This window comes from Clavelina lepadiformis, chromosome 6 (genome assembly GCF_947623445.1).
Source record: "Clavelina lepadiformis chromosome 6, kaClaLepa1.1, whole genome shotgun sequence".
Taxonomy (NCBI): domain Eukaryota; kingdom Metazoa; phylum Chordata; class Ascidiacea; order Aplousobranchia; family Clavelinidae; genus Clavelina; species Clavelina lepadiformis.
Window position 1 is genome coordinate 13876342 of NC_135245.1, and position 22409 is coordinate 13898750.

General features: G+C 35.6%; 2 protein-coding genes across 2 annotated transcripts; both read left to right on the forward strand.

Moving 5' to 3' along the window:
• The first annotated feature begins 623 nt into the window (after positions 1 to 623).
• LOC143463126 (uromodulin-like) lies at positions 624 to 7597 on the forward strand. Its single transcript, XM_076961506.1, has 10 exons — positions 624 to 1535; positions 1850 to 1949; positions 2256 to 2451; positions 3765 to 3925; positions 4185 to 4362; positions 4548 to 4618; positions 4869 to 5040; positions 5204 to 5323; positions 5952 to 6057; positions 6265 to 7597. Exons 1-10 carry the CDS (start codon positions 1463 to 1465, stop codon positions 6486 to 6488), a joined length of 1401 nt encoding a protein of 466 aa, XP_076817621.1. The 5' UTR covers positions 624 to 1462; the 3' UTR covers positions 6489 to 7597.
• A 7489-nt stretch (positions 7598 to 15086) lies between these two features.
• On the forward strand, positions 15087 to 20677 carry LOC143462532 (aldehyde dehydrogenase, mitochondrial-like). The gene is made up of 13 exons (XM_076960737.1): positions 15087 to 15218; positions 15502 to 15606; positions 15980 to 16120; positions 16224 to 16303; positions 16488 to 16537; positions 16615 to 16805; positions 16893 to 17006; positions 17138 to 17287; positions 17406 to 17543; positions 17703 to 17867; positions 18038 to 18195; positions 18343 to 18457; positions 20074 to 20677. The coding sequence occupies exons 1-13, from the start codon at positions 15171 to 15173 to the stop codon at positions 20104 to 20106; spliced, it is 1488 nt and encodes a 495-aa protein (XP_076816852.1). The 5' UTR covers positions 15087 to 15170; the 3' UTR covers positions 20107 to 20677.
• The last annotated feature ends 1732 nt before the right edge of the window (positions 20678 to 22409 follow it).

Below are 22409 nucleotides of genomic sequence, written 5' to 3' on the forward strand. Positions count from 1 at the left end.
TTTACGGAAAAAAATTGAAAGTGATAACTTTAAATTGCTACTGGTGGAGCCATAGCTTTAATTTTCTTAATGTCCAAACTTTTTAGGGATATGTTGTTTAGAAAGTTATGCTGTTATTAAAACAATATCATTTTTGTTTCGAAATGCTAAACCTTTGACTAAGGTATGCGAATAAGAATTAACATCAATCTACAGTAAACTAAATCTTATCCAGCAATACGCATATCAGATGCGTGTTGTGTTGTTAAATGTTGGTCGCGTTGCCGAACTGCATAAAAAAGCTCACAGGCATTTTTCTTTCTGCCGAAAATGAGAAAGTTCGACTGGTAGTCGAATTTGTTATGTTTTATGCCCTGATGGAAATGTACTTACTGTTAACAACATTTTAAAAAAGGCTTTTCGAGCATCTTATTAAATTTACCGTATATAGGTAAGTGTAAGTTAATTAACCTAATTCATACGGGGACGATCTTAAGCAATTTTTAGGCAAAAGAAATTAAACTTTCTTTGAAAGCGATTTTTAATTCGTCCTTTGTACCGTATGTAGGTACTAATTGCAGTTTTTAATCTTTTTTACTGACTTTTCCTGTGTTTTGATGTGTGTTCAAGTACTTTTAAAATTTAAATAGCAAAACTTTATCTGTATCTATAATAGCAAAGCGCCATGCCCTGTATGAATCATAATTATGCATCAATATATGGTAAACAATTAGATCGGAAGCAGTCAGTAAACAATTTTACCAAAATATAGCACTCTAAAACCAAATACCTATAGGCCCTATGCAACGCAGTTTTGACAAAAAAAATAGCCCCGTTAGTGCACAGGTACCACCTGCATAAAGATGCACCAGAATAACATCGCAACACAAAAAGTAGCGCTGCAAAAACGAAATTTATCGATAAATCGGATATTTTCAGATAAGATGAGAATTTTCGCTTAGGTTTTGGAGTAATAAAATTCATGAAATTGTCACAAATGTGTAAGTAGGACACTTACTAACAACACTTGTAATGTATGAGATTTTTCGCATTCGGATATAATGTAAATCAGGTTATAAAAATGTATGAGAGGCATGAGCACAGCAAATGAGAAAATCTTCTAACAGAATAAAACACAGTAGCTTATATTCAGGAGTAGACGCAGATACAACATAAAAGCACGGCTAAGTACAAAATTGATGGCATAAACGAAAAAACCTGTTTTTCAAAACACTGTTAGCATGGGCTAAAATTCATTGTTACAGAAAAAATTAACATGCTTCTATTAAAGTTTTGGAGCAGATATTTGACTTATAACAATGCGACAATGTGCAATCCTGAACAAAGTTTTTGGATATGTATAGAATAGATATACAGTATTAGCGTGAACGTTTAATTTCAGATAACCTACGGAAATATGTTACATCTGGAACAGTGCTCAAACTAATGCAAACAACCTTTCGAAAGGAATTATTTTACAGTGATGTCTAAGTTTGTCCTTGTTTGTTTTTTCGTCATTGCGAATTTTTCTAATACCTCATTGGCCATTACAAGAGGTTGGTTAATCAAGACATATATGTAGTCAGTATTATTATTGTTATTATACTATTACTATTATTTGCTGTAACAGACTTGTTTGATTTGCCGCGTTCATGTCAAAGTGATGTTCTAATGAAAACAAATGTGATGTAGTATAAATGCCGAGGTTAAGGTATAGTCAATACGGTTCTGAGAGTTTAAAAATAATTTATTCACTTTTTGACACATATGGTCAAGCAATAGTAAATTTAAGGTTAGCTTTTTCGACATAAGGTTTTCAAATATTCCTATAATTCTGTTTTATGACATTTTATGGTCGTTTCCTTTTCAGCGTGTACTGCAACTACTCTTCCAAGTTCATTGTCGGCATCTACTATTCTAAGCTTTGTTGATCTACGGATATCTTGTGGCTCCAGGTTTATCGAAGCAAGGTAACATTGCCGAAAATGGAAAACTTGATACAATGCCCTATATACTGTATAAGATAACACCGCATGATGTATGTTACCCCCAGACGCGTTTCTTGACGAGGTTGTAGACGTTTAAAGGGCAATATTATTAATTGTGAAAATATTACATTCATAGTTCATTTAGTTTTTGTGAAAATGCATAAAAATACTTTTGGTTACCACTTTGCTGGTGATACATTAATATATAATTATATATAAATAATAACAACTGTGTAGCCTAATGCATGCGTAAATGCTTTTACAAATTTTAAATTAATATTTATTAAGATTGCTAGATTGTTCTTTGCAAGCACTTGGTCACAACGCCACTTCAACTCTTGTTTTGGCAAATGCAAGTATCACCACAATAACCTATGACATGGTTGATCCTCAATGCATTCCACGTTTACAAACGCGAACCTCTGAAAACGGCTACGATGTGGTTTTTTACATTAATATTTCTGATTGCTCTCCTGTCATTGCAGTAAGTATGATTGATGACGGCTACGGCTGCGTTTCAAACGTTGGTATGAACTTTGTCGCGCTGAATATATTTTGCATTACTGAATCTTTTGCTCCGTGGAGCTGTATAGTTTGACTGCTTCATTAACTACAAGTTACGCCTTGCTGCAGCATCTATTATGCCAGAATACATTTTTCTCAATATCTCTTATACGTTGTGGAATACCGTACTATAAAATGTTTTACGTCGGATCCGTGTTCGAGACCGGATCACAGGATAAAATTTTTGAAAATTGTATTCCTTTGATCATTTGTTCAGCTTTAGTTATTTTGTTTTTACCTTCTTTGTATTCGTTGATAAAATTTAGCGTGTGTAAAAATCAAATTGTTCTGGTAACTTGCTACCTGCTGTACAACCTTTAATATGAAATAAATTTATACAAATTTAAAAATGTAACAAATTCAAAAAAATTCATTTAGGTTCATGATAATTAAAAACAAATTTTAAAATACCAATAAATTTTGAAAAATTTTAAATAGTTTAACACGAACTCAATTAATATTTAATAAATTTATATAAGACCCAAACCAGATATTCTTTATTAACATTGAATTACACTTAAACAAAAACTTTTTAAATAAATCTATGTGCATATTTAAATCATCGTATAAAATATTTGGTAAAAATCAAAATGTTCTTAAAAAATTTAAAATAAAGCAAGTTAACTTATTTTAGTTTTTATCAAAGTTATTTGGTTTTATATAAATTAATTAAAAATTTTTTCATTTTATACCAATCTTTTAAAAGCTGTTATTTTTTTTTCATTGGTACGGATTTATTTAAAAGGTCGCAAATTTTATATAATAAATTTATTTAAATTTATATTAAATTGTACAATTTTTTTTAAAATCATAGTTGTTATAACAGGTAGCAAATAATTCAACAGTTACAGTAACTTTCTTGAACTGCGAATAAATAACTGAATAAGTAAGCAGGTAACCAGTAGCTACAACTTCTCGAGTTGAATAAGTAGCCGCCTGCCTCTGATGTTATTATTCCATGATGTATCAACATCAACTTGACGTTTTTAACTTTCGCAATTATCTTTTTTGATATTAGTACTTAACTCAAACAATGATTAGTTGTTGTTTGTGGCTTTCATACTACTTTGTTACTGCACGAACACATCGAATAATTCGTATCGTAAATAAATTTATAAACTGGGCTAAATTTTACTACCTAACTTATCCACCCAACTGTTACCTTTAGATTTTTTGTTTTACTTTTTATTGATTGTTGTTGTGTGATATACAGTTGTTGTTGATTGTTTGCAGAGAAATAGCACACATCTTGAATATCAATATGCCATTCGGACGTATCTAAACCCATTTGTGTCGATCGGTATTGACAGAGGATATGATGTTGAATTCAGATTTTCCTGCATATATGTTTTGAATTTTGATATTGCAATGCCATTAGGTATTACATTTACCAAGTAAGTGCAAGCGAATTAATTTACCGGTGTTTCAAAATTTTTTCGTTCAATGTTCTAATTTCCTTAGAAAATGCAATAGGCCTATATATGAAATTTATGAAATAATATCCGCGACATGAAATATATTTTGCATCCAATATTTCCTATTCCATGATTTCTTTAAAATTGTCCAAATAGCAAGGGTTGCATATTTATGTTTTGCATTTATCTTAAAAGATTTTTTGAAAAGTTTGTTTTAACACTTCGCTTACTTAAACAGTTCTACATCACTGACTGTGAAAAAACTTCCGACTTCATCTTTAGCAGTGGCTATGGCTCTCTACAAAGATTCAACATACGCTTCTTTGGCCGTAGAAGATTTGTCTGTTACTGTTCCTTCACACGTATACGTTGGTTTAACTTTTACAAATGGAAAAGCAAACTTTCTTGTTCTTCAGGTTTGCATATTTGTAGGGAATTGCTGTTACATACGGATTATTTTAATGGCAAAAGGTTGCGGTTTTATCCCCAGGGTTTAACCTGGTTTTACTCCAATATATTTTCAAGGAGGACGGAGGTATCTAATTATTCTGATACATAACAATTTTTACCCAACTTTTGCCAAATTATTTTTCATGCACAGGGAAGAAAATGCTGGGCAACTCCTACAAGCCATAGAAACAACGCAAAAAGAGTGCTTCTTCTTACTGGGGGGTAGGTATAGCGCATATCATAAGATTGGTCTTATCTGCAGTACAATACTTAATAAATTTGTGCTTTACTAATCGCTGTAAAGTAATATAACTAACATGTATTTGCTTACAACATTGAGCTGCAAACATCGTGTACGGTATTGATTATATCACTGAGGTACATTTAAAAAATCGTTTGTCCCGTTTGTTACTTTATGCAATGTGCTACATTGGAATTAATTTTGCAAGAATGAGTAAATTTCTTTTCCCAGATGTCCCACGTCCGAAAACATTATACTTTATGAAAATTACTATTCAACACAAGTGCGATTTGCTTTCCCTTCTTTCACATGGGTAGATTCAACTGCAAATAGCCAGTTTATATACTTGCATTGCAAGGTGTCTGTTTGCGATTCTGTTCTAAACGATACCTGTGCTCAAAAGGTAATACTGACAGCATCGGGTTCAAATGTATCGCTGAGCCCGATTGCGACAACAAAAATAATGGATTATTGTAACACTGAAATATTTGAGATTTCACAACATTGAAATATATGTCTTTTACGGAAATAAAAACAATAATTTCAATTTTGTATTTTTTGTGAAGGAATGTAATGGAACCTCCGAAACATATATTCGACGAAAACGATCAGCTCAGGCTGCCAAAACGCATTCGGTCACCATTGGACCAATTAAAATTGATTCATTTTCAACTCAATGTGGAAAAGTAAGACTTTTTTCCGACAAACCTAGTTATACTATACTTAATAGAGTACAGGCAAGCATATGTATATATGTTACAAAATTAAAGTGCAAGGCCACTTGCTTTGTAATCATATAACATACACGCATATAGTTTTCCATCATATATGTCCGCTCGGTTTCAATGGCAATAGCGCAATTACAGTTCGCTTGTTTCTGAAGCTGTACTTTTTCGTTACGCATCTGGAAAGTGCATGTTGTAATTCTCTACTCTACTGATCACGCGCTACTAATTTGCATCACTCTCAAGTAAAGATTAAACAAAATAATGGGCGATCACTTATTGGTCTGGTAATGAGTGATGTCATAACAACGACACGAATATTGGTTACAAGCGAAACATCATATACACTGTCACTTATTAGGCGTTTGTGTAAAAAAATTCACAATAATTTTGCAAAACCAATACAAAATTTGGTAAATTGTTCTTTTTTTAAATTCCGAGAAGTTTTTACATAAGTCAGAAGAGCACTGAAAAATACCTTTAGGTTTAGCAATAAAAATTTTAAATCGCCACGATTTTATGCATGGAAAGATTAGAGACTCGACTGATCATTTTGCTGTTATTGAGTTGCATTGTTATACTCATACAGAATAACGGAGAATGTGAACAGATTTGCTCATTGGACGCATTCGGAAAGCCATTGTGTTCATGTCATGAAGGATATCTGTTACTCCAAAAACAACACTCTTGCAAAGGTGATTGGTTGAATTTTGACATGTCATAAATTAAAAAATATTTCATAAATCATTTTATAAACTTGTTTAAAAGACAAAACAAACTGCTTTTGACACAGAGATTAAAATACATTTATTATATAGCACATTCTGCGTGTACTCGTAAAATTTAAATTACTATCTAACTCTATAAATAACTATTTAACCGGGCCCTTTCATAACATATAGAAATGAAAACAGGAAGAGTGGTGCAACATGAAAATACCGACGAAATGAAAGCTATGATGTCAAAAGTTAAAGTTGCTGTTTTAACTGTCTCTGTCATTTTGCTAGCTGGATATGTTTTGATTAGATTCAGCTTACTGGGAAAACTACATTTTATTCAAAACTATGCCAAGTCCCAAAGAAAATACAGCAAGTTATTCGAGCCTAAGGATATCAAACAAATTTAAAATGTTATAAAATCAAGCTATAAATGCGGCTTGGTCACCACATTAAGCAGGTCCAACTGGCAGTATACATAAACTAACAGCATATGTATATATAATAAATTGTAGCCTGCTAAGATTGCGCCATATAATCTACTTTTATCATTCGATGATATTGTAGGTTTATTTACAAAGGCGTAATCACTCGAATCACTTTTTGCAAAGATATTAACTTGACTCGAGTCCCATTCTACGAAATTCCATATATGATTTGGTTTGACTCGGGTCAGATCTTGTTGATTAAGTTTCAACATTAAGGTAAAACAATTTTTTCTCCCAACACATCAAAGTGTAGAAATTTTTACTTTTCGTATATGGCTTGGTTTTAGCAAATGACTTGACTCGAGTCTTATTTGCCCTGGTCCTGGTGCCTAAATAAGAGTAGCTTTAACTTGTATAACTTTAAATTTAATGAACATTTTTGCATATGACCTATACATAAGTGTATTTTTGCTCAATTGTTGTCCAAAGTACCTGGTCAGAAAAAATGGGGTAAGGACCTTTGGCAAATGTGTTGCTCTATAGCGTGAAGCTAAAATTAGATATAACAGCACTATATAATTAATCTGCTCGTAATCTAAGTAAGCTGCAATTTCTACACAACTTTCCCTTTCAAAATATATGTTGGCTTACGTAGTATATGTAAAATTATAATATACGAATGACGTATAGAGGTATGAAAAAATGCAAATCAACAATTAAGCAAAATATGAAATAAATTTATGGGACCTCAGTTACTAACATTTGTTTGCACTTACTATTAAAATATAAATTTCCTGTGGTATGTGGTAATCCCTCAGCGGCCTGCAAACAATTTCCTGTCAAACGTTTACAGATGCGTTTCGTGTCGCATTTGTGTGTGTTTCGTTATGACGTGTTTACCTGTGTTGGCTTATATTAGCTAACTGCATATAATGCAAAATGGTTACGCCCAATATAACTACTCTTCTACTACAACCCAGTCTAATTTGCGCCTTCATCTGTTTAGTGTACAAGTTGCTGTTTCGTGATGTTGTTTTAGTCTTTAGGGGAATTGGAATATATTGCGATATCAATAAAATGAACATTTATACGGACAAACTTTGTCGAGTTGAACACAAGTTTAATAATATGAGAAGTTTGGCTGCGAAAGATTTCACGACCGATAGATTCGAGACTCATTGAATATAATAGCCAGAACCACCCAAGCTATAACCACGTAACCATGAACTATAAGTGTAACTTTAAGTTTGATTCGGCAAAAACAACATGGTATGGTATCATCGTATCACAATTTTAATTCTTTAACCGAGAGAAGTCTTCAAAGTACTTAAGCAAGAATGTGCTGTTTTAGAGAGTGCTGAACAGTGAGCACAACTTGCCTAAAGGGAAATGTAATAGTTACAGTATGTAACGGTTGATATGATTTATGGGACTGCTTTCCTGCATGAACAATCAAATTTCATACGGGAAGGTTCATTCATAAACCAATGCACTGTATTGTGACGTATTCGTAAAGTTTTATCATAAATTCATAACCTAATACTGTACAACGTTCCGGCTAAACTGGCTGCTCGTATTGGCTCTGAATATCACCGTTCATCAACACACGTTATCAAGTATATTATTATCTCCAGTCAACAGATAGCATTATTATCAACCGTTTTGCTGAAACTGGTCACCACAAACTGGATTTTGTGCTGTGGAAATGCATACAATACAACTTCTTTATGTTCCAGTTTTGATTATTGTCCGAGTGTCTTTAGTTATTAACTTATTGTATAGCGTAAATGTGATTTCATTGCATAAGCAACATAGTGATTTTTTTTGAAATTCTGAAAAACAGCATAGCTTGCCTTCAACGTAGGCCTATAACGTTCCCACAAACAGATTAGGCGTAATGTTTTAAGAGAATATGCTAAGTCGCTGACTGTATAGCCCAATGTATGTACCGTGACGCGACACTTAATCGAAAGACAGTTTATCGAACGACACTTAATCGAACGACAGCTAATCGAAACGACACTTTATCGAACCGACAGTTGATCGAACGACACTTTATCGAACCGACAGTTGATCAAACGACACTTTATCGAACCGACAGTTGATCAAACCGACAGTTGATCGAATCGACTGTTGCTTCTCCCGCACACAGTCATAGCAAAACGTGGCGTACAGTTGCATTGTTTGCTGTAGAAAATTGAAATTTGGTGACTTTTCATAAAAAATGTTAAGCTATCTGTCCATGTTTGTTTGATAAAGTTGGATTTTGTAATTTTTGAGATATTGTCATATTTTCATAATTTTGCTCTCTCTCCGCATTGAAGCGTATTACTCATGTACGCACCAATAACTTGACTAACTATTCTCTTTCGTTCTCTTCTCGCGGTCAGCTGGTTTTCCGCACAGCGGGGGCGCGGTATACAGGAAGCCAGATGATGTTTCTACTAACCTGTAAAAATCTCATCAGTCTACGACGTATAGTTTTCTACTAATTAACGATTGCAAATGTGTGTGCGGGGTCGGCCACCTAGGGTTGCCAATTGCCATACGTCCGGATTTCCCCGGACATGTCCGGAATTTTAGTGTTCAAACTGCGTCCGGGGGGAAATGCTAAAATATGCTCAAATGTCCGGAATTTTTTTAAATTTTTGTTGCCTTACGGGTAATAATTTCATTGTTACGTCATAAACCACAATAGAGCGCTCTATTTGGGATACAATGATACATGGATGAGTGGAGCTGGGCTAGTAGCTGAAGGCCTTATATCTTGGTCGATATTGCAAAATTTAGAACATGTCTGAGACGATAAGAGCGTATATTCGCTGAAGAAAATTGTAAAGCAGTGAGAGCAGTAAAAAAATAGCTCAACAAGAAGTCTGTTGCAGACCAAATGAGAATTCCAAGGAAATTGTCGTTTGTTTAATGCTTAATGATTTCGAAGTGGGGCGCGGGTTTTGTTCGCACCGTCAAGGTCAATTCACGGATGAAATGCAAGCAAAACATCCATGCTTCAGAAAGGGTAGAAATGAATGGAAAGCATAGTGTTTAGTTTGCAAACCGGGAACATACATCTCAGTTTCACACAGACAGACAATGTGTTCATACCTCATTTTAAAAACCGCTAGTGGGCACTAAAGAGTGTCCGGATTTTGGCCACGAAAATATGGTAACCCTACCGAGCCTGGTTAGGATAGGGTTAAAAGAACCACAATTTAACGAAACAACTGACGATATGCACTGTTAAAAGAACGACAACTGACGAAGTGCACATTTCAATCGCATTCATTTAATTACAAGTTGTGTGCAATTGCTCGAAGATAACTTTTTATGTCAATATTCGTTGAGTCATAATTTTCGACTATGCTCTTCAGCCGTTGGTTGACAGCGTCGTAGCGCTTCTTCCGAGGTGGGCCAGCAATTCCAGCACTCAATTGCTCAATAAAAATTTCGTTGGAACCTTGTTCCTGCTTTATTTTTTTGACGAGTCTGCGAAGCGTCGGATGGGACATTGAGACACGCTTGCTGAACGCATTGTGGCGACTTATGGCGTAACAATACCAACTTATGGCGTAACAATACTTATGGCGCAATTTATGGCGTAACAATACCACAATTTTTTCAAACAGAGCTAACACTGCAGTTTGAAACTCAGTAAGAAACGGCGGGCCGTATTCTTGTGATAACTTATTAATATGTTTCGGGCCGGACGATTTCGCATGGCGGGCCGGCCGCCAAGCGAAATCGTCAACTTTATGATACAAATATAAAATATAGATATAAAATATAAATCGTCAACTTTATGATACAAATATAAAATAGAGATATAAAATATAAATCGTCAACTTTATGATATATACATCACAATCCATTAATGCACACCATTACAAAGACCGCACATCACAATGGCTTATTGTCTCAATGTTTGAGAAACACGCGAAAATCTTGCTTGAAGCTATTGTCAAAGTTTGTCGTTCGATCAACTGTCGGTTCGATAAAGTGTCGTTAGATCAACTGTCGGTTCGATTAACTGTCGTTCGATAAAGTGTGGTTCGATCATCTGTCGGTTCGATTAACTGTCGTTCGATAAAGTGTCTTTCGATAAAGTGTCATAGTACCTGTATGTACAGTAGGCCTACATCGAACATTAAAAAGATGTCAAATAACTATTGCAGGCAGTTTCTACGTTTCATTCACGGTATTGTACTTTGTAAAGCATTATTAATTATCACAGCGTACAGCTGCAGTGCTAACTCTAACATTTAACGCTTTGAGCTGAGCGGAAACATGTCGTCAGGATGACAATTCAGAAAAAATGCGTGCAGTTATTTTTTATTTGCACTGTCACGATACTGGCCAGGTGGTGCTTTGCAGCATTTCTTTGTTTTCCAGCTTTGTCTTGCAAACACGTTACAGCTTGAAAGCATATTAACTACTTTGTGATCCAGTGAAAATGTGAAGGTAGCTAGTTGGCCTGATATGACTTGGATTTAAACATCCAATCCAATGGGATGCCGTAACTTTGTAAGCGTATTGCGAAGAACACTACTGTATAGTTTGTACAACAGCGTATAATAGGAATTTATCAATTTACTAAGATAGACTACTTGAACCTAGGTTTTAGATTTTCGTTCACGTCAAGTCCAAAAACCAGTTGGATTTAAATTAAAGAGTTACCCAATTCGTGATGGATTAGCCCATAAGGGTGCTACAAGATAATGCACGGATTAGCCATTCGTATGGAGAAATGGTAATACTGTACAGTATTTTAATTTCTTGTGGTAATTGAGCTAAGGCTAATGGACATCGTATGTCGAATAGCTGATCCACATTTCAGGCTGTTGCTGGCCTAATACTGGTATACCTAGCCAGGATAGCCTATACTGCAATACAATAAAATATACCAGAAACTCTGGTTAGCCTTACGTGTCAGAATTCACTTCTTTCAACACGTTCACAAATTGCGTACGCGTTCACAATTTACGACGCGTAAGTAAGATATTTTGCCTGCCCGAAAGGTTTATAATCGCAATTTACGAACGCGTAGGTTTGATTTTTTACGTGGCCGAAAGGTCACAATAACGTGTTGATAAATTACATACGCGTTTACAAATTGCATGCTCGCTGAAATATCGTGTGAAAAATCAGCTGTGTTGGCGAAACAGGTCACTATTAGCTCACCTGTACACGTTTGTAAATTGTGATTTTTTTTCACGATAATTCAGCGTGCATACAATTTGTGAACGCTTATAAATCTACCAACGTCTTATTATGACCCTTTCGGCTTGGCAAAACATCTTACTTATGCGTTCGTAATTTGTGAACGTGTTCGCAATTTACCACAAGAGATTAAAATATTACCTCAACCCCATACAAATGGTTTATCCGTGCTTTACTTTCTACTTTTCCAATGCGCTAATCTTTGACGAATTGGGAGCAGGGGTTTCCAATCTTTTTGGCCAAAGGGCCACTTGCGATTTACGAATGATTGCGCGGGCCACTTGAGTGTTTACTGCTAATTTCTAATTAAAACACTCACACCAAAATTCTAATCTTAGAAATACGTATTATCCTTTTTTACAATTATAAGAACAATAAACATACCAAGATATAGTAAATTGAACAAAGTTTTTACTACACGTCGACATTTCAATGTAGCCTAAAGTTTGGCACTGTTTTTGTCTAACAAGTTTGGCAATATTCAGTGAGATGGACGATGTAGCAATGCGAAGGGAGTTTTCCATGTGGCTGTCAGAAATTAGTAAACAAACAATAAATGCGGAATAGTTAGCGGAATACTAACTATGGCAAACCATAATTTGGTATCAAACCATTTTTTACTATAATATGGCTGTCGTATCGGGTCTTCTTGGTTGCCGGTTGTGGTCGTTCTGAATCGGGGATCTTTTACAAAATGTTCTTTGGGCAAATCGACTTCAGACATTGCTTTTTTCTGTAATTGTGTATTGTAATATGTTATTGTAGCATAGTTATCCTAATCACTAGTGGTGTATCCACTGTTTATCACAAATACTTTAGTTGAAGGGAATGTAAAGGCATGATTTCCTAATGACATTATTATACTTTTGTTTGATTCGTACTGTCTATCTTTTAGTGCACTTGTGGGCCTCAATATTATGCCCTCTCTTGGCCACACTAACGGAATTCCGGTCCCTAGTATAGAGTTTCTTTTGTGCGGTTTTCTTTAAACATCCATTTGTCGTGCACTTAAGATATTCATTGTCATTTTAATCTAACCATGTCAGTTTATATATTTATTTCTGCTATTAATATACTGTACGTGTTTTGAATGTTACGGAACATGTCCTCTAGCCTACATCTACTAACAGTGTAGTTGTTTCATTGTTTGTGTTAGTTTGGCCTAAAATTCGTTAAAGTTAGGAATGATTTTGTGGGTTTGGTGGCCATGCTAACCTACCATCTTGTTGCACTATTGTATTATTTCAATCTTGCATATTTTAATCCCTTGGGTTTAGCCACTTTTTTCTGCTCGCTAACTGTTCATTAGCATGTTTTTTATTGTGCTGCAACTATAACGGTAAGCATCGTAGCTTTCGCTTTGCTCAGTTATTGGCGATAGAAGTAGGTCTAAGGTGTGGCAACTTTTGGATGAAATTTTGTCGTTTCTTGCTGATACGAATAGATTCGGAATTTGTTTGTGTCGATGTTCATTATACAGTGGGACCTCGTTAATCCGGACCCCGATGAACCGGAATCGCCGCTATCCGACACAAAACTGCCGGGAACGGATTTCTTCCTATGCATTTTACCCCTTTAATCCGGAAACCCCGCTGTCCGACTCCGACACAAAAGTTTTGGAACAAATGTGCTAAATCAATAGCAATAAAATCCGATAAACCGGATTATTAACAGTTAAGCGAAAATGATTCACGATTGTCCTAATACAGTAGCCTATGTAGTTAGTTGACGAAACAATTGCCGATTATTATCTACGCATAATTACGTTGCGTTGCATAATGACGTTGTAGCAGCGGTGACGGTCCTATTCGTTGTGGCAAGCCACTTTGTCAGTTACAGCTGAGTAAGTCGCACAGCTTTTTAGTCATACTATGAAATACTGTACAGTATTTTAGAAACGAAAAAATAAATTGTTCATCAACACTAATAAACAACGCTTCCGCGATCGCAAAAAAATACGTACATTACGTAGGTTGAGTGCGGCAATCTATTGAAGACATACTGCTGCGACTCAATCGTGCTATCAGCTTTTGATATCGCATTGCGCAAAAATTGGAAACAGGCCTAAGAAAGTTCTAGACTGCTGGTCCCGCCGGAATGCTTCGCCATGCAAGAGCGGTTGTCAAACCGATTTGCGGCCGCATGTTCGTCACTTCTGGCTTAGAGCATTCGTGTTTAATACGGTGGTTCTGGGGTTCGACACTGGGTCGGATCATACAAAAAATATAATTTTATTTTAGTTGCTGTCCAGCCAGAAACTCGGTACTTAGACTTGGAGTAAGGTGCATACTGCGTTTTGAACTGTGCTGCATTTGCAAGATTGATTGATTTTTTACTTTCCAATAATCCGGATACCCCGCTAAACCGACATTTTTTGACGAAACGAAGTGGTCCGGATTAACGAGGTCTCACTGTATTTGAATTCTATTCATTCGTTCATTTTATTTTTCGCCTTCAATGTGGAGGACGAAAAACTGTGCTGACACAGGTGGTCGCAAATATATTACCAGTTATGATAATAATTTCCACAAATTCGACGGGCAAATGTGGTAAGACCTCGAGGGCAAAAATGGCCTACGGAATAATACGAGAATGTAAAAAGTTACTAGCGTCAGCACGGCCACCAAACGCAAATTACAGAAAACCCGAATAACAATCCTACTAATAGCGCATCCCTACTTTTGTCCATGCAATGCGAGATAGGTCCTTCAAACGACAATGATCGAACCATAGATGTTCACCTGTATATAAACTCTCTGGTCTAAACATAGCCAAACAAATCGAACGCTTCGTCAATCACATTTCTTCGTGACGTCAATTGCCTCCCGGTCCGCTACCACCACCAGTTCACGTCATTAGATGGAGGTTTGAAGGTCATGGTCTGTGCTTTTCTACAACGAAATGAGCTCAAGCCAGGAGACGAAGTGGTAACTCAATATGCCAGTAAAGCTATAGTAGATGGCATATATTGGTTACCTCTCTTAGGCTATTGCAGGTCAGATTCAATCAAGAGATACCAATAAGGTTCCGCCTGATGCAGCTGCAATGACAGAGCAGATTGTTTCGAGCTAGATGAGTGCTTAATACGTTATGGTCTTCATGGAAAAGATTTTTCATAAGTACAGTATCATGTATTTTTTTGCTTGTAATAGCCAGGTTAACAACGGTTTTAATGTCTAATCAGTGGTAGTTGCCAGTGTATATATGGTATAGGACTATAGGGCCTAGTATATTATGTATCAGTATATATGGCCTAGGTATATTCCTGACGGGGTACCTCCACTACGGTTTTGTAATAAATAATTACTTTCTACTTTATTTGGACTGACATTTGACATGACATATATCTTATTTTGATATATCGGTATTTATGTTATTTTATTATTTTGGCTATACAGGTCCACAAACGTTTAAGCTAGGTTACTTTTCTATTACTGCAACAACACGATGTCTTTGCCTGCACCAGTTAAAAACCCCAAAGTACAATATACTCAGGTAGGCTACATGACTACACTTAAAGTTTTCTAATGTAATGTATTATACTTCAATTTGAAAAAAATGGCGAATAAATTCTCACCTTTTCTTTTGGTCTTAACCGACAGTAAGCTAGTTTACAAATTTAGCAATGTAACAATACTGCTCAATAAATTTTGTGTAAAAGCCTACAGTTTTTGAAATATTTTGCAAGTTAATTTATTAGTCATTGGTGTCTCTATTGCAAGAACAGAAAAAGTACTATAAATGTAAAATTTGTTTACTGTAATGCTGCTGTACACAGATTTTCATCAACAATGAATGGCAAAATTCTATCAGTGGTAAAACTTTTCCAACACTCAATCCAAGCAATGAAGAAAAGATATGTGATGTTCAGGAAGGAGACAAGGTTTGTGCTATTATTGTGAAAAATTTTTTTTAGATCAAAGTAAACACAGTTCTAAGAACAGTTACGGTATATTTTCTAAGTATGTATGATACTATGTGTTTCCCGTTGAGGGTTTCTTACATTTCTAAGGTTTATATCTTTTATCATCAACAAGCTCCTTTTTTCTACTATACTTCTTGTAATACAGAAGTAGCAACAGTCCGATTGTAGCCCTACATAACCTGATATGCTTGGCCTAAGCAGATGGAAACCCAGAGTACTTTGAAAGCCTCCATGTATAGCATTAGTTTCTATATTTATAAGTTAAGATCTATGGTTGTGTTGATGGTTGGAATTTGTGCTTGCATAAAATTACATTTTATTGGATGCTTAGGCTGATGTAGATGTTGCTGTAAAAGCAGCAAGGGAAGCATTTAAACTTGGTTCTCCATGGCGAACTATGGATGCTTCACAACGAGGTGTACTTATTAATCGTCTTGCAGATCTCATCGAACGTGACAGACATTATCTGGCGGTAAGTAACACATTGAAAACCTACGTTTCTGCAGTGCTATTTAATAGTACAATTAAATACATGACATTTACAAATTGTTATCATGAGGTTTACAATTTTGCAGTGCCTAGAAACTTTAGACAACGGAAAACCGTACAATATTGCTTACAACGTGGATTTGGAGCTAGTCATTCGTTGCTATAGGTATAAGGATATAACTTAGATAACTTAAAATTGGAAGTTAATCAAAATCCATTTTTACTAATTTGCTTTTTTTTGATTATGTGTGAAAGTTGTATCGTTACTGCCGGTATTTTAACTATTTGTGATATTTTTTTGTGTAAATGTAAATATTTCGTTGCATCAAACACTTTCTACTGTTGGACAGATATTATGCTGGGTATTCAGACAAAATTCATGGCAAAGTTATTCCAATGGGTATGTGCTGTACAACCAGTTAAAGCATTTCTGAGGCGATGGTGATTTTGTTAGCTTAACTGTTGCTTTTTATGCAGATGGAGATGTTTTAACCTATACTCGTCATGAACCAGTAGGAGTGTGTGGGCAAATCATTCCATGGAATTTTCCACTTCTTATGCAATCATGGAAACTTGGACCTGCCCTAGCTTGTGGTTGTACAGTTGTTCTGAAGCCTGCAGAGCAAACTCCACTTACAGCTTTGTATGTTGGTGCTCTCATTAAGGAGGTAAATAGCTTTTAAATAACTCAGTGTTTGTCGAAGTCCTAGCCTGGTAAAATTTCAGCATTCACAATTTTACATGCTTCGTTTTAGGCTGGTTTTCCACCAGGTGTTGTCAATATTGTCCCTGGCTATGGCCCAACAGCTGGAGCTGCAATTAGTGAACACATGGATATTGACAAAGTTGCTTTTACTGGTTCCACAGAGGTATTTGGATGCTTCATATCTTTGCACATGGATGTTTAATGGAAACTTGATCATGAGTGTATTTTAATGGTATATAATAATCAAATAATTGTCTTTTAGTTCTGCTCAGTAATATGAGTCTCTGTTTGTAGGTCGGACATATTATCATGCAAGCAGCTGGCAAGAGCAATTTGAAGCGAGTGACTCTTGAATTGGGCGGGAAAAGTCCATGTGTTGTTTTTGCAGATGCTGATCTTGATATGGCAGTTGAGACTGCACACTTTGGCCTCTTCTTCAACCAGGTTTGGTTTGTTTAATTTAAGTCCAATAGACATTTATTTGGTTCAACTTTGAAGCGTACTGTTGCGTGTGTTACTGCTCTCAGTTCTGGTATCGTTTCACTGTTAACTATTTTATTAGGGCCAGTGTTGTTGCGCGGGCTCACGCGTGTTCGTGGAAGAATCTATCTATGATGAGTTTGTCAAAAGAAGTGTAGAACGAGCTGCAAAGCGTACAGTTGGTTCTCCATGGGAGGAAGGAATTGAACAAGGCCCTCAGGTGCGTTGTTATGTTTCACTTTCGATCATATTTTTTAACTTTTACTGTTTCAAAACTGGAAGAATTCTGCATTAACTTTTTTCACAAGTAATGTTTCAACAGTAAATTGGATGATCGTTTTTCAGCTATTTCAGTCCTGCTTTTATTTTTGGTGTTTAGATTGACACGGAACAATTTGAAAAAATTCAAGCATTGATAAAAAGTGGAAAAGAGGAAGGGGCAAAGATGTTATGTGGAGGGGAAAAAACTGGGGACAAAGGTTACTTTATTCAACCAACTGTTTTCGTCGATGTGGAAGACCACATGAAAATTGCCAAAGAAGAGGTGCAATATGCATGTTGCTACATTCGTTTGATAACATTTGTGAAGATGATATAGGAGTTGAAGACTAATAAAGACCTTTAGCTAGTGATTTATCTCTGCAAGAAACTCCCCTCCCCCGAGTTATTTTTAACATGCAACAAATGTGTATTTATGTTGTTCAAATATGGCAGATTTTTGGTCCAGTCATGCAGATTATGAAATTTAAAACAATTGAAGAGGTGACTGAGCGTGCCAACAACACTATTTATGGACTTGCTGCCGCAGTGTTTACCACGAACATCAACAAGGCCATTACAATGTCCAATCATATCAGAGCTGGCACCATTTGGTAAGTTAGTGTGTTGTTACCCATTTTCAGGTGTTAGGAATTTCAGGCATAATCAATAATCATATGTGTGCTTGAAGTACAGTCAGTACGATGGAACGGTACAAACTGGGTAAATATTTGATTCAAGGCGGTTGTATTGTTTTGCAGGGTTAACTCGTACGACATCTTCTCAGCAATGAGCCCGTTTGGCGGTTACAAGATGTCAGGTCAAGGTCGTGAGCTGGGAGAATATGGCTTGGAGGCCTACACAGAAGTGAAATGTGTAAGTGTTGTTGTTGAAAAAATGTTTTCCGTCGTCTTGCCTTTAATATTCACGAGTGTTAGAGCACTTGTAAGGCAGAAAGGGACTGAACTGTGGAAAATGGCTTAATTGCAGTATATTATATCTTGTGAATACAGTAAAATAGGCACCTCTTTTTTCGTTGCTGTTAATCATTCATTATCCATAGTACAAATAGATAACCGTGGTTCTTTATGAATTGTGGTTTATACTTGGCAATATTTTACAAATAGGAGCTTGTATAGATATGTACACAAAAGTATAGTATATGCAAGCTATGTATAAGTTGAAGCGAAGTAAATTTAACAACAACATGTTGAAAGGTGTGAATCGTATTTCAAACGAGCTCTCGCCTCAAAACGATAAAGAGTCACCTTTATCAAGAGACGTTTGCGTTTGAAATATAGCACATATTGTTTTGCGAATGACGGCATTTTCCGCTTTCGTAGCGGATATTGATGTATGGGTCAGCCTGTTTTACGAAAACTAATTTCGGAGAAATGAGTTAAATGATAGCATTAAGCGTATTATATCATTTAATATTCACCATGGAATGTGGAGAGCGAAAAAAATATGGTGCTAATCTTTGCATTATAATACCACGAAAATATGCTCACACATAATTAACGGGTAAAAACCGGCCAAGCCCCGAGGGCTAAAATTGATCAAGATAAAAGGTTTGCACAGCACGGCCACCAAACTCGTTGTAGGTTTGTTCGAAGGAGAGGGCATGCGACTTGTGGAACCAGACCGGACATGCTTCTCTATCGCATAAGCCATATCGTATCCTCTGATGATTATAATCATAACAGGGTTTAGCCCAAAACATTTTACATGCCTACGCAGACTGCTCAAGAAGAGAAGAAAAACTTATGGTTATACTTATCACTTTATTACCGTCCTTTGGTGATTATTAACTCAGACTCTATTTAACTTTCTAATCATCGACCTTTGGAATTATTGCCGATGTTTTCGAGATACCAGTAATGGCATTGGCAACTTTCATTGGATAGTTTCACTACTTCGTTACTGCAAGGAAAAATGAATATCAGAAGCTTTAACTGCACTTTTCATGCGTTCAATTTTGTTCGGTGAGATGTGAGTTGCGGTGGTATTACTAGTGGTATCGCTGGGTTAAGATGCAGTATTTGATATTGTTCCAACGTAAGTCATTAATCAGGTTCAGTTCTGACCAAATTTTTCTGCAACCTTGATTACTGAGCCGTTGGGTGATTAAATGAACAGACGTGAGAAAAATTACTGAAGTACTTGGATGTAGCATCCCAAGATTCTCCTGCGACGTTATACAAAATAGCACCAATCATAGACTTTAAAACTGTCCCGTACTCAATGTTTACACGGCGGTGCTAATGTCGCAGGTTGTAAAGATTTCCTAGTGATACTCATCAGCACAACAATGTAACGTTAGCCCGATTTTACGTATTGGTCCACTAGCCATGAATATCATCCGCCTGAAACCGAGCCCCATTCATTTCAGTGACAATGTTTTAAAATATCTGGCTGTCTTTTGTGTAAAGTGTTTAAGTTACAAGCTTTGTAAGCGGCTCGATGTTACTAGAGTGTTGTTTAAATTTTAGGTCGTTGTGAAGATTCCTCAGAAGAACTCCTAAACGCAGACCTCGGAACTACTAAACTTGTATGCTTTCTTGCAATGTTTTAATTTCAGCCAAATCGTCAGGAGCGAATTTTTATGTTGTATTTGCAACAAATTAATCTACCTGTATTTCGTGATGCAATTGATTTTGTGATAACGTGAAATCATGCTTCCATATTCCACCATTGGTATATAACCTCAGATTACAAACATATATATCAACGTCCTTCTGCAGTAGCCGACTGCATCTTATATACGCTTAGCATTCTTAATTTTGTTGACAACAATTATCGTAATTCTACTACAAAATTTGATGTATCACAGCTCAGTTTGTGTTGTGTATTCATAATAGTAGCCTGTCACTTGTTTTAAGAAAATATAACATTTCGTATAGGTATGTGAATTGAGTGAATCCAAGTACCATTGATATTATTAATAACCTTTTTTGCTTTGTTATCATGAAAAACTTGTTTAACATTTTACGTTACTGGAAAGACCTCAAAATTTTAATGAAATTTTTGTCAATGTCAATCTTGCTTACTTGCTGTATATCGTGTACAAAGCAAATATAACCAGTAATTAAATGAGTTAACTAGAATGATTTGTTCTGAACCTGGTGTGTGAAGTTGTATTTTAGCGTCATTAATTTCTTAGATGCAGGGGCAACATTTGTTTCATTCCAAAAGAAGCTCTACTTAACAAATGAAACAATTAGTTAAACTTTAGGCTGTTAATGCTGTACGCTTCAAGTGATGGGCAAGTATAGAAACAAGTTGGCCCTAAATCAGAGTAGTTGTGGGTTACACTTTCGGAGTATAGGCCAACACAATAATTTGTTATATTGCAATCTGACTTTTAAGGACAATTAGAAGGTTGCAAATTCTGTATAGAAATTCCTGAATTTAAGTTGAATAGATCATACAGTAGAATTCGCTTATATCGACACCTCAAGGAGATGAAGAAAAAGTGTCGATATGGAATCTATTTCTATTATGTATTCTATATTATAGACTATAGAGTGTATAGACGAATCAATACAAATTGTTCCTAAATTCCGCTTTTAGTTCAATGTAAAGGTTAAACGTGTACTCTAATCAGTAATCAGCACTGCCGCTTAATTTTATCTTTTCGCGTACACTACGGCAAAGAACAACACAAACAAGATCACGGATGCGGAGCAATATGGCGTTACTACAGTAAGGTACAGTGCAGTATTAACTTCCTTGCAAAAAAAAATCGCAATTTTTTTTTCTGTTTTGTTTTTGCGACAGCTTTGTTCAACATATGTTGCTAAAATTTTATGAGCGAATGTAAGACTTCTTGGTTGTCGTCGCTGCTTCTGAGGTAGCGATCTAATTTCGTGATTGCTGCCAGCGCTTCTATTAGAGATAGGACAGCAGGTTGAACGTCTTCTACAGAAATATCTTCATCATCATCTCCCTCGTTCTCTTCTTCTCCATCTTCATCAACTGTTAGCTCAAAATGCTGCTCTCTGTGATTGTTTCGCGAGTTATGAGTCCTTCATCGCTTCTAGAATATAATTAATCGGAAAAACCAACATGACGATTTGTGGACACTGCGTCGTAATAAGTCATAGTGACATCATAATTACGTTAAATACGTTACGATAACGTCATAAAGTCGTAAGTGGGATTACGTCCCGGAGTGAAAAGAAGAGCTACAACTGTCACTAAAAACGAACAAAAAGCTCTGGGGGATCAAAAAAGGTGTCGATATAGGCGAACTCAAATGTACGTAAAAGATAGGAATTTCGCTGGGACCGCTAGATAACATGTTTACCGAACAGATTATATCAATCAATTAATTATTATTCTTCGATAGGTTAACAATTATGTCGTGAACTGAAGATGATTTATAACAAATATAACGTTATGCGTAGTCTAATACAACCCTTTTTGATCATTTTAAAGCAAGTTATGTTATTATGTTTGATTTTTTTTCAGTAAATTGCGTTGTATTATCTTGTGTAAAAACAACATTTTAACTTGACATGAATGTCTGCTATTGTGAATTGCATTGCAAAAATTGTTGAAAGTGACAGAAATATATGTAAGTTTAAATTTTGAATGGATTGATAAATAAAAAAATTACATAGAGATTTAAACTTGCTGAAATGATAACAGGTTATTGCATATATGCTTATCCAAGTGCAATCTTGATATTTGTCTTAATGCTTCATTTGAACAAAGCGAAAATCTTCATTGTACAAGTTTACCAAAATGGCTGAAATCACATTTAAGTTTTAAATAGATTGAAAAACGACATTGCTTTTTGTACAGATTGATAATTTAATTCGAA